This window comes from Leiobunum rupestre, chromosome 2, assembly GCF_980474605.1.
Source record: "Leiobunum rupestre chromosome 2, qqLeiRupe1.1.hap1, whole genome shotgun sequence".
In the NCBI taxonomy this organism is placed as follows: Eukaryota; Metazoa; Arthropoda; class Arachnida; order Opiliones; family Sclerosomatidae; genus Leiobunum; species Leiobunum rupestre.
The window spans coordinates 48929819-48942538 of NC_143385.1; the positions used below are offsets into that span (position 1 = coordinate 48929819).

Sequence of the window (12720 nt, forward strand, 5' to 3'; positions counted from 1 at the left end):
TAGAAGTAACAAATAAGTGTAAATTTGTATATATGTGTGACCGTGGATATATTTTGGTTGTGATAACGGCGCTGCAGGTTGCTGTGAATAGCTCAAACAAACTTAACACATTAGGAGGATTGTGTGTATTCTGACCGTCGTACGTCTTGTTTACTTTGCGATAAACTCTCATTAACTACTATACCGTTCGGACACACTTTTGGGTCTTATGCTATTTTTGCCCATAGGAATCTTAGATCATCTCGATCTTCCTTCTTTAATTCCAGCTGCAGGAAGGCTTTCTCGAGGTCTGATATTACGGCTATGGCGTGTTTTCCAAAGCGTAACCATAATTTAAGCAGCTCAGGATTTAAATTTGGACCAGATGCCAGGCAGTCATTAAGGGACGGTTCTCCAACGGCGCGGGCTGACGCGTCGTACACGATTCGAAGTTTGGTTGTACTACTTGATTCTCTTTTGACTCCTTGGTGTGGAAGATAAAACGTTCCTGGAGTGTCTGGAGTCTCTACGATTTCAATGATTCCTCTGTCGTTTCGTTCCATAATGATACTTTTGTAGGTTTCATAATATTCTCTATTTGCTTCAAATTGTTTGATTAAACTTCCCATTCGCTTTGTTGCTACGCTAAAGTTGTTCTTTTGAGTTGATTTTTCGACGAGCCAAGGTAGTTTAACCTGATAACGTTCGCCTTGAAAGTTGGCATTGTTTTCAAACTCTTCCATAATTTCATTGTCTGTCGGAACTTGGTCCTCGTTTGAATCGATACCTAGCGACTCCAGCTCCCAAAACCTTTTGATCGTATCTTTCTTCAACACTGACTCGTAGCACTTGTACCACTTCATAATTCCCAATTCCAGTTTGATTTACGTCGATGGGTCCCTCTAGAGTCCAGCCTAGTTTTGTTTCGTGCGCCACTAACGAAGGGCTTAACTTTTGCATATTGCTAGTTACAAATTCCCAGTAGAAATAGCTTCCGATGAGAACGTCTACCTTGTAAACACCTTTTGGACCATGTCCAAATTCATCCGCCAATTGATAATAGGCCGATAAAAATATTATCCTACGAGGAGACTTCCCATCAGTACTTCCCCAGCGAAAACCCGCGAAAAAGAGGATTTCTCTGATTGGTCGGAATTTACGGCCAACTTCGACGATTTTTTTTGCAGTCTAATGATTTCGCAATTCGTGAATCGGCAAGTTTGAAGCGATGGATTCTCCAAAGAAAAGGTTTGTTAATGTTTTTGATAAATGTAAATTAAATAGCATTTAAATAATACAGCAAACTGATCCTCCAATTCCAATTAGACGATTCATTTTATATTTTTACCTTATAATTTACGTGTTAATCATAAGAAACGTTCGTGTAAGGCCACGATTCTTGCTAAGGCTTATGTTTCCCACCAAAATACTGTAGCAGACGAAATTTGTTTTTAACGTTTTTTATAGTTTTTATATCTGTACATAGATGGCGCTGCTGTTGAACATACGATACAGACTTACTTCCCCATCTTACCCCCTTTCCGAAATTCTCTAGTAGTTAGGGAAAGAGAACAACTTAGGCGAAATATTTTTATAGGCCTATTGTTAGCTTCCACGAATTTCTGCATTGCTTCACAGCTCACATTGGCGACCGCTTGACAAATATAAGGTACCTCAATAGCCACTACTTCGATTTCGGTTCCCTTTTGATTGACTTTTTCCAATGTCAACAATACTTTTCTACTTCGAGAAGAAACAGGTGTCTCGTTCAGAAAATTGTTTATAGCTATTGAGGCAATTCCTATCACTGGCAAATTGAGTTGACGCGAGACGCTTTCATGGACAAAGGTGGCTTCACTCCCTCCATCCAGCAAGAATCTTACGCCCGACACCTTGTTTGAAAGGTTGTCTCGGGGGTTTATCGCGATCGCTTGCCCTGTCTGTAGAAATACAATTTTATTTACCGTAACTGAGGCGCATGTTTTGTTTTCTGTGCTGAAATTCTCGTCGGTACGTTTTAGTTTTTCTTCTGATTTTGGTTTCGATTTCGGTGCCCTTTTGTTGGCGTTGCTTGCTGGACATACGGTCATATTATGGTTTTTGTGACAAATTCGACACGATTTAAATTTTGAAGGACAAACCCTCGCGTTGTGATTCCGTTTTAGGCAATTAAAACATCTTCGATCCTTGCTGATTTTTTCTCGTTTCGTGTCAATGGAGCAATTTAATGACCCGTGAGTATCCACTTCGCCCAAAATGCAATACGGATTTCTTTGAAGAACTGCTGATTTACCCGCGTCGAGAGGGTGGCCGCGGAACTCAAAGAAGGGTTTTCGATGGCGCTTTGAAAATCTGGTCTTGGCGGTTTGACGGGGTGTTTGCTTTCACATTTCTCCTTTTCGATTTCCCCGCCTTCTTTGCGCAGAAACGCTAAGAGCGTATTCCGATGTACACGCACGGCTAAATTATAATCTCACTTCTTCGGGTATAGCACGCGAGATAGCCGGGCACAAGCATGAGCTACTACTTCCAGTATCACAACCTAGCGCTTTTAAGCTACGGATGTGATATTCGCACAACAAAAGCAAATTACGCGACGCTTTTAAATCTCTAACTTTCTTAACTGGCTCTTATTTTAACATTAACTTTTGATGGTGCAGTATCATTTGATCTGTCCGGCCCGAGGGGCTAATCACTCCGCGTAATCGGTGTACAGAGCCGTACCTTTCACTGTACTAATGGGATTACGCGTAATCTTTGAAGTCCCTGCCTTTGGCAGTGCTAATCTAAGCGTAATCCGGTGTACAGACTTTCTAAGAGTGGTTAGCCCCTCGGTCCGGCCGTAGGTATCTTTCAATAATTTAACCGCTTCGTCGTAAGAGCCATCAGAAACGTCAGCTTCATAACTCGATATTAAATTTCTAGCCTCACTTGATAAATATGATATCAAATAGTTAAATTTTTCTACTTTAAGAAGGTTGGTTTTATCAACCGCTGCTTGATATCTGCTCCAAAACCCGTTGAATTTCAGAATGTCTCCATCCAAGATTGGCATTTTGAGTTCGGGAAGCTTGGTCAACGAAGGTACTTGACAGATAATCATATTTTGGCCCATACACTCTTAAAAACGTTGGGTTAAATGATTTTGGTTATTTCATTTTTAACTACTTTTTGAGTCAAAAATAACCCAAATGTAGTTGAAAATCTTGAAACGAAAAATTTGGGTTAAACAAAATTAGGTTGTTTTTAAGCTAATATAATAGCTACCCAGAATTGGGTTATCCTATCAAATTTAAAGTTCCCACGCACCAAAGACGATATGAGCATCGAAAATGTGTCCATCGAACTTGTAGTCTTTGGAAGACTGGAAATTAACAATTTTGCGCCATTCTTGCATCTTTTCCATGAAAGGATTCTTAATTTTGGATTCTAAAGGTATAGAATATTTTTTATTTAATTTACTATTTATAATTTAAATTTATCCGATCTTTTAAATTTTTTTTTATGTTGTGTTGATATTTCAGCGGAAGAACGTAATGAGTTCCCTTGTTTAAATTTATTGCAAATTGCCAAGGCCCTAAGATATTCTTTCCAGTGTGATCAAATTTATAAACCAATTTAATTGTTAATTTATAACCCAAAATTGAGTCATATATTAACCATATTTTGGGTAACTTATAAATTTAACCCAAAATATCATTATTAAAAAAACCCGTTTCGGGTGAAAACTAAAACAACCCAATATTTTGTTTGGTTAAATACTGACCCAACAATGGGTTAAAAACCAACCCAATTTGGGTCAAAAACAACCCAATATTTTTAAGAGTGTACTAGCTGTTGCGATGTTATTATTTGGATCGTGACCTTGGCTGGTGTTGATAGCTCGCGTTGTTGCCTCCTTTATTCTCCGGTTAGCTCTTGATTTTGCGATGGTGATAATATCCACGTACTCGTCGGCGGCCTTTAACTCTCATTGGAGCGTTTGATCTTGAACTTGTTCTTCCAACGAAGTCAGCGTTGGCTCTTTTCTGATCAGTATATTTAGGCGATCTTCGACATCGGCGACGTCTGAGTTAACATTATTGAGCAGGTCCTCCATTTCCTTGATTACTTTATTTATTTGAGACGAACTGTTTCTCTTTGTAGCTTAAGGCGTTGTAACTCCATCGGTTCACGTCGGTTTGGATTATCCCCCTACGACTCTAAATCTTCTATGATAGCTGTTCCTCTAACTACTCTTCTCGAAGTCGTCTCCTTCGAATTTTGAGGTTGATTTCGTTTTGATTGACTTCTTTTCTTTGGAATTTTGTTGATTAATTTCTTTTACTTCAATCAGTTGTCTCACACTGCGAACTAGTTATCGCGACGTTTGATCTTCCCGGGTTTCGGCACCAAATGTTGGGAGTTTGAAATTTTTAGTTCCCACTATTTTATCTTAAGTAATGAAACTGAAGTAGGTCCTGGAATCAGTGAGGGAGAGCGGTTTTCGGCGGACTGAAACACCGATCGGTTTGGTGTGAGACGAAAAGACTCTATAAACGCTTTTTCTAATTTTTTTATTATTACTAACGGAAAACAAGTCCCTTCTGAAAAAGAATTTATCACGAGATACAAATTTTCAACGTCTTGTCTCGAGCTACAGCAATTCGTATCTGACAATAAAATATAAAACTCTTCTTTACTTTTCACGCGCGGCATTCGAAAATATTAGACCGAAAGTTTCCAAGCAATTGAATGAATGTACAGTTTTCTATTTTATATTCTATTATATTCAACACTTATATTTATATTTACAAATGCTACAAATAAACGTTTATACTACAATTTTACTACATTACCCTTTGTTTTCTAATAACTTCACGATATCAATTTTCTCCTGATTTTATATATTTTTTTCATTTTACATGGTCCAGCCTCGGTACTTCTCCTAGTACACCAGAGTGCTGCGGGTGGAACACTTCTACAGGCGCTGCTTCGGCCATTTCATCCGTTATTTATTTATCGGTTAACTAATTTTGGTAAGAACAAAGTTACGCGCTTGGTTTCCGCGATAGCCGACGACGATTGAAAATCGAAAATGAAAATATAGACCGAGTAGCATCCAACTAGAATTTGTAGAAATTCTGGTGTACTAGGAGTAGTACCGAGGCTGGACCACGGCTGAGGCTTCCACCCTGTATAAAACGCACAATTTTCTGGACCACGGTTGCTAAAAATTGATAATTCTATTGATGTATCATTTAAACTTGCCGTTATGGTGTCTTAAAAATCAAATACCAATTTCTACGATTGCAAAAATTTATAGTTTTTGTAAAATAGGCAAGTAACATATGTCAACGCCTTTGTTTTGTGGAAGCTAGTCTCATGTATTTTACTTACGGTATTAACAGGTATTCATACCTCTAACTTGGAATGGTTATCCGGCCGTATTCCCTATGGTAAGATCTCGGGGACCGTTTTCAGTGACGTCTATGAGAAAAAAAAATCGCCCCCTCGCACGCGTCTCCCCTCTTTAGGAGTTTTTACCTCGCGCAACCTCCCGTTTTTACAACTGTAGTTTTTTGTTGTTCGACCACGGACACCCCGTTCCCGAATATTTGTTTCGGATGATTGTTAAATGTGCGCTCTGGCGGTATAGTTAAGAACTAACGAAAAACTAGGGTCAAACAGGAAGGAGGAAAAAAGGGGGGGGGATGAAGAAGTCATAAACCTAGTCAATGTGGCTACCATGTTGTGGCGCGTACGGTTTCGTTTTACGGATATAAATTAGCTTGAATTGCCCTTCTTAATTTGAACTAAATAGAAAATGAATTTTTCTTCATTAACTTATGAAACGATGTTCATTTATCCACCTAAAAAAAGGGAAAAAGATAATTGGATGTCAATTTTATTTCTGGTAAGTCTTTACCAAGGCTCAATAAACAGCCTTTTTATCGCTATCAATTTCCGAATTTCTTTATTGTAATATTGGTTTTATTTTGTAGATGATGATGATTTAGGGTTTAGGGAATGGTATAAAATATACTCCACTCATATGCTGTATCTTGAATCACTTTTACACGATTTACATACACAGAGTTTTTCATTTTTTATAATAAAAATATAATCTAATGCTAAAAAACTATCATAAAACGTATTGTTGCGGCAAAAAAGACCGTTGTAAAAACAGAGATAGAACCGTTTGCTATTTTTTTCAAAATTCTTTGATATTGAAAACTATATACTAGATGGCGGTAGCCGTTTCCTTTTTGCGACGTTTTGACTCGAGTAAAACTCTGTCGGGGGGGGGGGGATAAAAAGAGGAAGAGCATTTAACAAGGTTCTTTCGGAGCTCCCGATAGGAATAACATGGGAACGGGGTGGTTCGACTCCCCGGCCATTTCGAAATTTAGGGTTTGAAACCCCACCATTGATAGCGACGGGTCAGCTCGCTCTCCCGACCTCCTATGTGGAAGGATTAAGTCCGGTATTGTTAGCGCTGTCAAAATTGTCAGCAGTTACAATGCCCTTGAGAAGCGCGAAGTCCGAATCGTATGAGAAAACAAGTATGCTCTGACGTCAAAATGATGGGGGAAAAACGGTCCCCTAGTTAGAGACGGAAATCGGGCGAGATAACCATTCCAAGTTAGAGGTATGAATTCCTGGTATTAACAACTCAATACCGTAAGTAATAGACATTAGACAGGCATTGCTTACGGTTTTAATGCCAATTTGCTTACGGACATTTTGGCGACCTGACACTCTCGCCAAGCTCCGACTTGGATTCCCGACGGAACTGACTAAAGTATGTTATCCTCCTTGGTAGTATTCTATTTCACCTTGGGTTTTTTTAAACACTAGAGGGTTTGTGCTAAGCTAAACCTTGGTGGCCTAATAACTATAAGCAGGAGACATGACTAGTAGTTGACAGCGGTTGCCGCGGCGAATGGACCCCGGCGTCGTGAACACAAAAACCCGTTTTTCCCAATAATTCCCGCTTTCTTCCCACCCCTCGAATTTTCTCTCTGGTGTTTTCTTTTTTCCAGGCCGTCGCGTAGATACTATACTATCAACATTGCGCCCTCTGGGAGAAAAAAAACCCTTCTCGCGGGCTCACGCTGAGGTGGCCCTACATATTTACGAACCTTGCCTACAACCCAGTCAGAACTGGTTTTTTCTTCAGCAGTAGTTCCCACAATCCTCGCTAGAGAGCGTCACTAAAATATTTCATCTCGGGTCCGTCTCCGAGACTTGAGATACCACGGTTTGGGGGGTAAAAATTAGAGTAGGGAAAGACACGTTTTTCGTTAACAGCGCGCGTTGGGAAAAGCGCCCGGCTGTGAACTCCTAGTCATGTCTCGTGCTATAAGTTTGTAATTCATCTTAATGTTCGTATTTTTTATTATTTTACTTATGTTAATACTATAAACGTAATATATTTACAATTCTCTAATCGATAATACGCGTCAAAAAATTTTATACCTTGGTATTTGACGCTTAAACGAAAGTTCGACATTTTCAACCAAAATAATCTGAGCCTGATAACACTGCTAATTTTCTTGGTTGAATGATATATATTTTTTCTGGCAGTACTGTATCTACACACCAAAAATGACAAACTTTTGCCTAACCTAAGCTGGTTGCCTGCTCTTTGAAATATCACTAGATGGCGTTGCGTTAAGTATAAATTCATCGGCAGTAGTTTGTTTTAACAGTGTAGGCTTGTAATAAAGCATTTCGCGTACTGTTCGCGTTTCTAATATTTAAAACGTATTTAATTAGTTCAACGGAATCACAGATGATCTCGATTTATTACTGCCGTTTTTTTGGCGTTTGAGGATTCAACGGTTCCTCGACAAAGTTACCGATTGTAGAGCGGTTTTTTTCACAAGCGAAGAAAAAGCGTTAATATTAATTTAATAGCGTTAAACCTAATGTACTTATTGATATTTATATTTTTTTTATTTAGAAATACAAAGTTATTACGACAAAAACAATAAAATCATTAAGAAAATTTTATTTTAAGTAATTTTATTTAAATTATTTGCATACGTTGAAGTTTTAGTTAAAGCAACTGTCGGCTCTAACATTACCACCTATATTATGGAAAGGCCCCTGTTATTAGAGATGGCCATGAATCTATCCGATTCTTCGGAAAAAAAGCGACTCTAGTGAAAACCGTGGTGCCATCTGTTAGTGGACAAGGAAGTTAAATACAAAATAGCCAAATGATAAAGTGGCCAGAGAGCCATTGCAGAGTATTACATTTAAACAACTTATACACTATTTAGAAGGCATTAACCTTAATTATTAAAAATATTGTTTATATTTGCTGTAATGCATGTTAATGAGCAATTTACAAAATTTGTCAAAATGTAGCTTAACTATCTTGTTTTGATGTCGACGATAGCGACATCAGTCGAAAAAAGAGCTACTTGACGTCGAGCCGACATTGGCTTTAAGACTTCCATAAACTAGGTAGGGGCCATTTTACAAAATTCGCAATGGCCTTCAGTGGCGTAGAGCAGGGGAGCGTCCCTCCCAGGGTTCCAGCCTTGGGGGTGGTTTCGGGGTGACACCCGACAGCGTGTCAGAATTTATAGCCCGGTGTACCTAGTAACAGAGACCATACCACCGGAGGCCTATCATCATAGTGCCCTACGCCAGCGTCCTCAAGCCCGGACAGGTGACAAAACCAGCATGGATAGCAGAACCCCACTATTGATGGTCGCACCTTTGACGCAAGCCACTCAACCTAGCAGAAGGTGCAGCAACGGGTGGACCAATCCCCACTTCGCACACAGCAGTGGGACTAAGAATGGATGCTGTAGCAACTCCAGCCGACACCCCAACTATGGAGGCAGTGAGTCAAGCCCTTAGGAGAGAGCTCCTAAAGGGGAACGACGAGCACACAGCAGCCCGCATAACCCGGCACAGCTGGCACCGGAGATCCCGGTGGGAGTCCAAAAGGCCGGGAGATGGGTCCGCCGTGCCCTCATACGGAGGCCCACCACCCCACAGCAGACTACCCCATCCGCCGAGGCGGCCAGTTTGCACGGACCCTCTCCGTTAGCCTGAGCCGAAGCCCAGTATCCAGCCCCTACCTGACCGAAGTCGGAGGTGGAGATAGGACCATTTGACCAGAGCTAACATCTCCCAGTGCGCCACCGCCCTTACGGGTTACAAGAGCCGGACCCCGACTCCCCGGTAACGCCACCAGTTAAGGACCCGGTGACACCCGACAGTGAAAAAATAAAACATTACACAAACGAGAGACTAGTAAGTAGCACACCATGATATCCGCCCCAGGTGTCACCCATGCTAGCTACGCCACTGATGGCCTTAGAAAAGCGTTGAGTAAGATTCTATGTTATGTTGTTCAAATAACGGTTTCAATGGAAATATTTTTTCAGAAAATGATTTCAATACAAGACACTCAATTATATTTTAATTTAAACCGTTTAATGATAAAATATTTCCGTTGCATGATACTGTTGCTCAAAGTGACGTACAATCTTTCTGAAAGTTTTTCTTCTGTCTTTGCCAATTTCATACAAAATGGCACCTTCCTGGCACTCATACGAAACTAAAGTTGCTCGATTTGAAGATAGAAACGATATTGACCGTAGCAATGTTGTGTACGTATGCCAAAGAAGGTAAAGTATTAGGGCTGTGCGAGTACTCGAACATCTTCGAATACTCGGCCTTTTTTAGGTCGAGTACTCGAATAAGTAATTGGAGAATACTCTTCGATTACCGAGTACCAAGTACCAAAAAATTGCATATTCGGCTAGGCGATTACTCGAATAAGCTGAGTATTTGTTTTTTCTATCCTCGTTGCTTCAAAGTTCAAATAGGGGTTTTAACAACTTTTTGGGGGCAATAAACGGTACCTATAAATTGGTGGAAACTGTGGTTCATTTAAATGAAAGGAATATTTTTCAGCATTGAAAGTTACTTTATACTCCTTTTAAATTTAATTTCATAATTAATTAAATAAAACCAGCTCCTAATCAAGTACTCGATAACCCGACTCGTTAAAAATATAACTCGGGGGTTTTTTTTAGTTACTCGACTCGAATAAAAGAAAGTTTTCCCTTAATCAAGTATTCGATTACTCGACTCGACTTCAATATTACTCGACTCGAATACTCGATGAAAACAAATTAATACTCGATAACCGACTCGATTGCTTTAAGCTAGGAGCAACAAACACAAAACCCCACACAAGGAGAACGCAACCCGTCAAAAGTCGTGGATTTTCTTGTGTACGTTTTTCATTGGCTAGACGCTTTAGCGCCTGCTGCCGTCGGAAGGGGAAAATCCGGAAATTGTCTCCCCCCCCGTCCGTAAGACATTCAGCGTAAAGGCTCGTGACGCTTGTCCAATGAAATTCGTACACAACCCTTCGTTAGCGTGTTTAAAGGCTAGCTGCGTTCTCCTTGTGTTTGTTGCTCCTAGCTTTAAGCCACTAATTGCTTTTGCTTTACAATATTTACAAAGATTTTTTGGACCACGCGGCTCGTTAAATTAAATTTTAGTCCCATAATTACTTAAATTTAATTATTAACATCAAAAATGTATTTACTTATATTTAGGGATAATGATTATTCTGACCAGAATATTAAACCACTGATAATTATACAAGATAAATAAGTTTTTGGTAAATAAATGAAATGTTAAACAAATAAAACTCAATATAAGAATTCGATTACGTCCAATACTTTATCTTAATACGAATACATTTAACCGGAATGTTAACTAAAATGATATTGTGGTTAATTCGACTTTATAAACTTTAACATATCCCGCAATATTTGAACTTTTCAGTTGTCTTTAACTCTTGTAGATTTGAACTACCACGAATCTTGCGATTCTTACAAGAATTCTTAACCCCCAGAAAACATTTTAAATTCTGAACCCCAAAGAAAACATTTAAAATTCTGAACCCCACAGAAAACATTTTAAATTCTGAACCCCAAGAAAAAATATTTTAAAATCTGAACCCCAAGATAACATTTCTAAATCTGAACCCCAAAGAAATATTTTAAATTCTGAACCCCAAGAAAACATTTCTAATTCTGAACCCCAAAGAAAATATTTTAAAATCTGAACCCCAAAGAAAATATTTTAAATTCTTAACCTCAAAGAAAATATTTTAAAATCTGAACCCCAAGATAACATTTCTAAATCTGAACCCCAAAGAAATATTTTAAATTCTGAACCCCAAGAAAACATTTCTAATTCTGAACCCCAAAGAAAACATTTTAAAATCTGAACCCCAAAGAAAATATTTTAAATTCTGAACCCCAAGAAAACCTTTTAAATTCTGAACTCCAAGAAAACATTGTAAAATCTTAACCTCAAGAAAATATTTCTAATTCTGAACCCCAAAGAAAATATTTTAAATTCTGAACCCCAAAAAAAAATTTTAAATTCTTAACCCCAAAGAAAACATTTCTAATTCTGAACGCCAAAGAAAACATTTCTAATTCTAAGCCCCAAAGAAAATATTTTAAAATCTGAACCCCAAGATAACATTTCTAATTCTGAACCCCAAAGAAAACATTTCAAAATCTGAACCTCAAGAAAACATTTTAAATTCTGAACCCCAAGAAAACCTTTTAAAATACGAACCCCAAGAAAACATTTTAAAATACGAACCCCAATAAAACATTTTAAATTCTGAACCCTAAGTAAACATTTTAAACTAGTTTTGGTTTGTTGACGTCAGTAAACATAATTAATGATCGTTAATTTATATTGAATTGATAAATCGAATTACAAATTCAATACGCTATAAACCAAAGGAAAATGTATGCCGTCAAGAACAATAGACCGTTAAATAAATTCATTCGAAATACTTTGAGAGTATATAAAGCCACGTGCTGTTTAGTTAGGGATAATCTAATTGGCTGGATATTAACATATTTTTGAAGGATTTAATTACCATAATTATTACCGGAGCCGGAAATGTGCGCGATATCAACGTAAATTCAAAACCCCTTCCCTTTGCCGGTAAATACCATTTTCCCGTTAATAATTTATTTCATCGTACATAATTTAATTGTCGACTTGAAATAATTACAGAGATTAAGCAAAGTCACTTTCACGTTTTCACTTCAAAGTCGAATAATTTAGAGCTTAAGTGAATAATGTGACACTTCACATGTTTCAAGTAAAATATTGAAAAATCCCATTTTTTAGCTGAATAAATCGAGAAAGAATTATGGTACACTGTTCATTTTCTAGCTTTATGCACGATAAAAACAGTACGAAGTAGTTTAAATTGAAAAGCCCTTAAGCCTTTTAGAACTAGACGAAATCGGTACGATTTCAAAATATGAAGAATAATCGGTAAACCCGGGTACTGGAAGATACAAAATGGTTGCTTAGAGTTGCATAACAATACAAATGGCACGATGTTGTTCGAACTCTTATTTTTCGGGTCGTGTACAATCGTCTAACAAAGCTTACTATATTTCTAAAATTTGTTGAAATTCTACAAACATTTCTAAAATTTGTTGTAATTCTACAAACATTTCTAAAATGTGTTGAAATTCTAGAAACATTTCTAAAATTTGTTGTAATTCTACAAACATTTCTAAAATGTGTTGAAATTCTAGAAACATTTCTAAAATTTGTTGTAATTCTACAAACATTTCTAAAATGTGTTGAAATTCTACAAACATTGCTAAAATGTGTTGTAATTCTACAAACTTTTCTAAAATGTGTTGTAATTCTACAAACATTTCTAAAATG

General features: G+C 37.9%; 1 protein-coding gene across 1 annotated transcript; it reads right to left on the reverse strand.

Moving 5' to 3' along the window:
• Positions 1-206: 206 nt before the first annotated feature.
• On the reverse strand, positions 207-842 carry LOC149957746 (uncharacterized). The gene has a single exon (XM_090167132.1). It carries the CDS (start codon positions 840-842, stop codon positions 207-209), a length of 636 nt encoding a protein of 211 aa, XP_090023258.1.
• Positions 843-12720: the final 11878 nt, after the last annotated feature.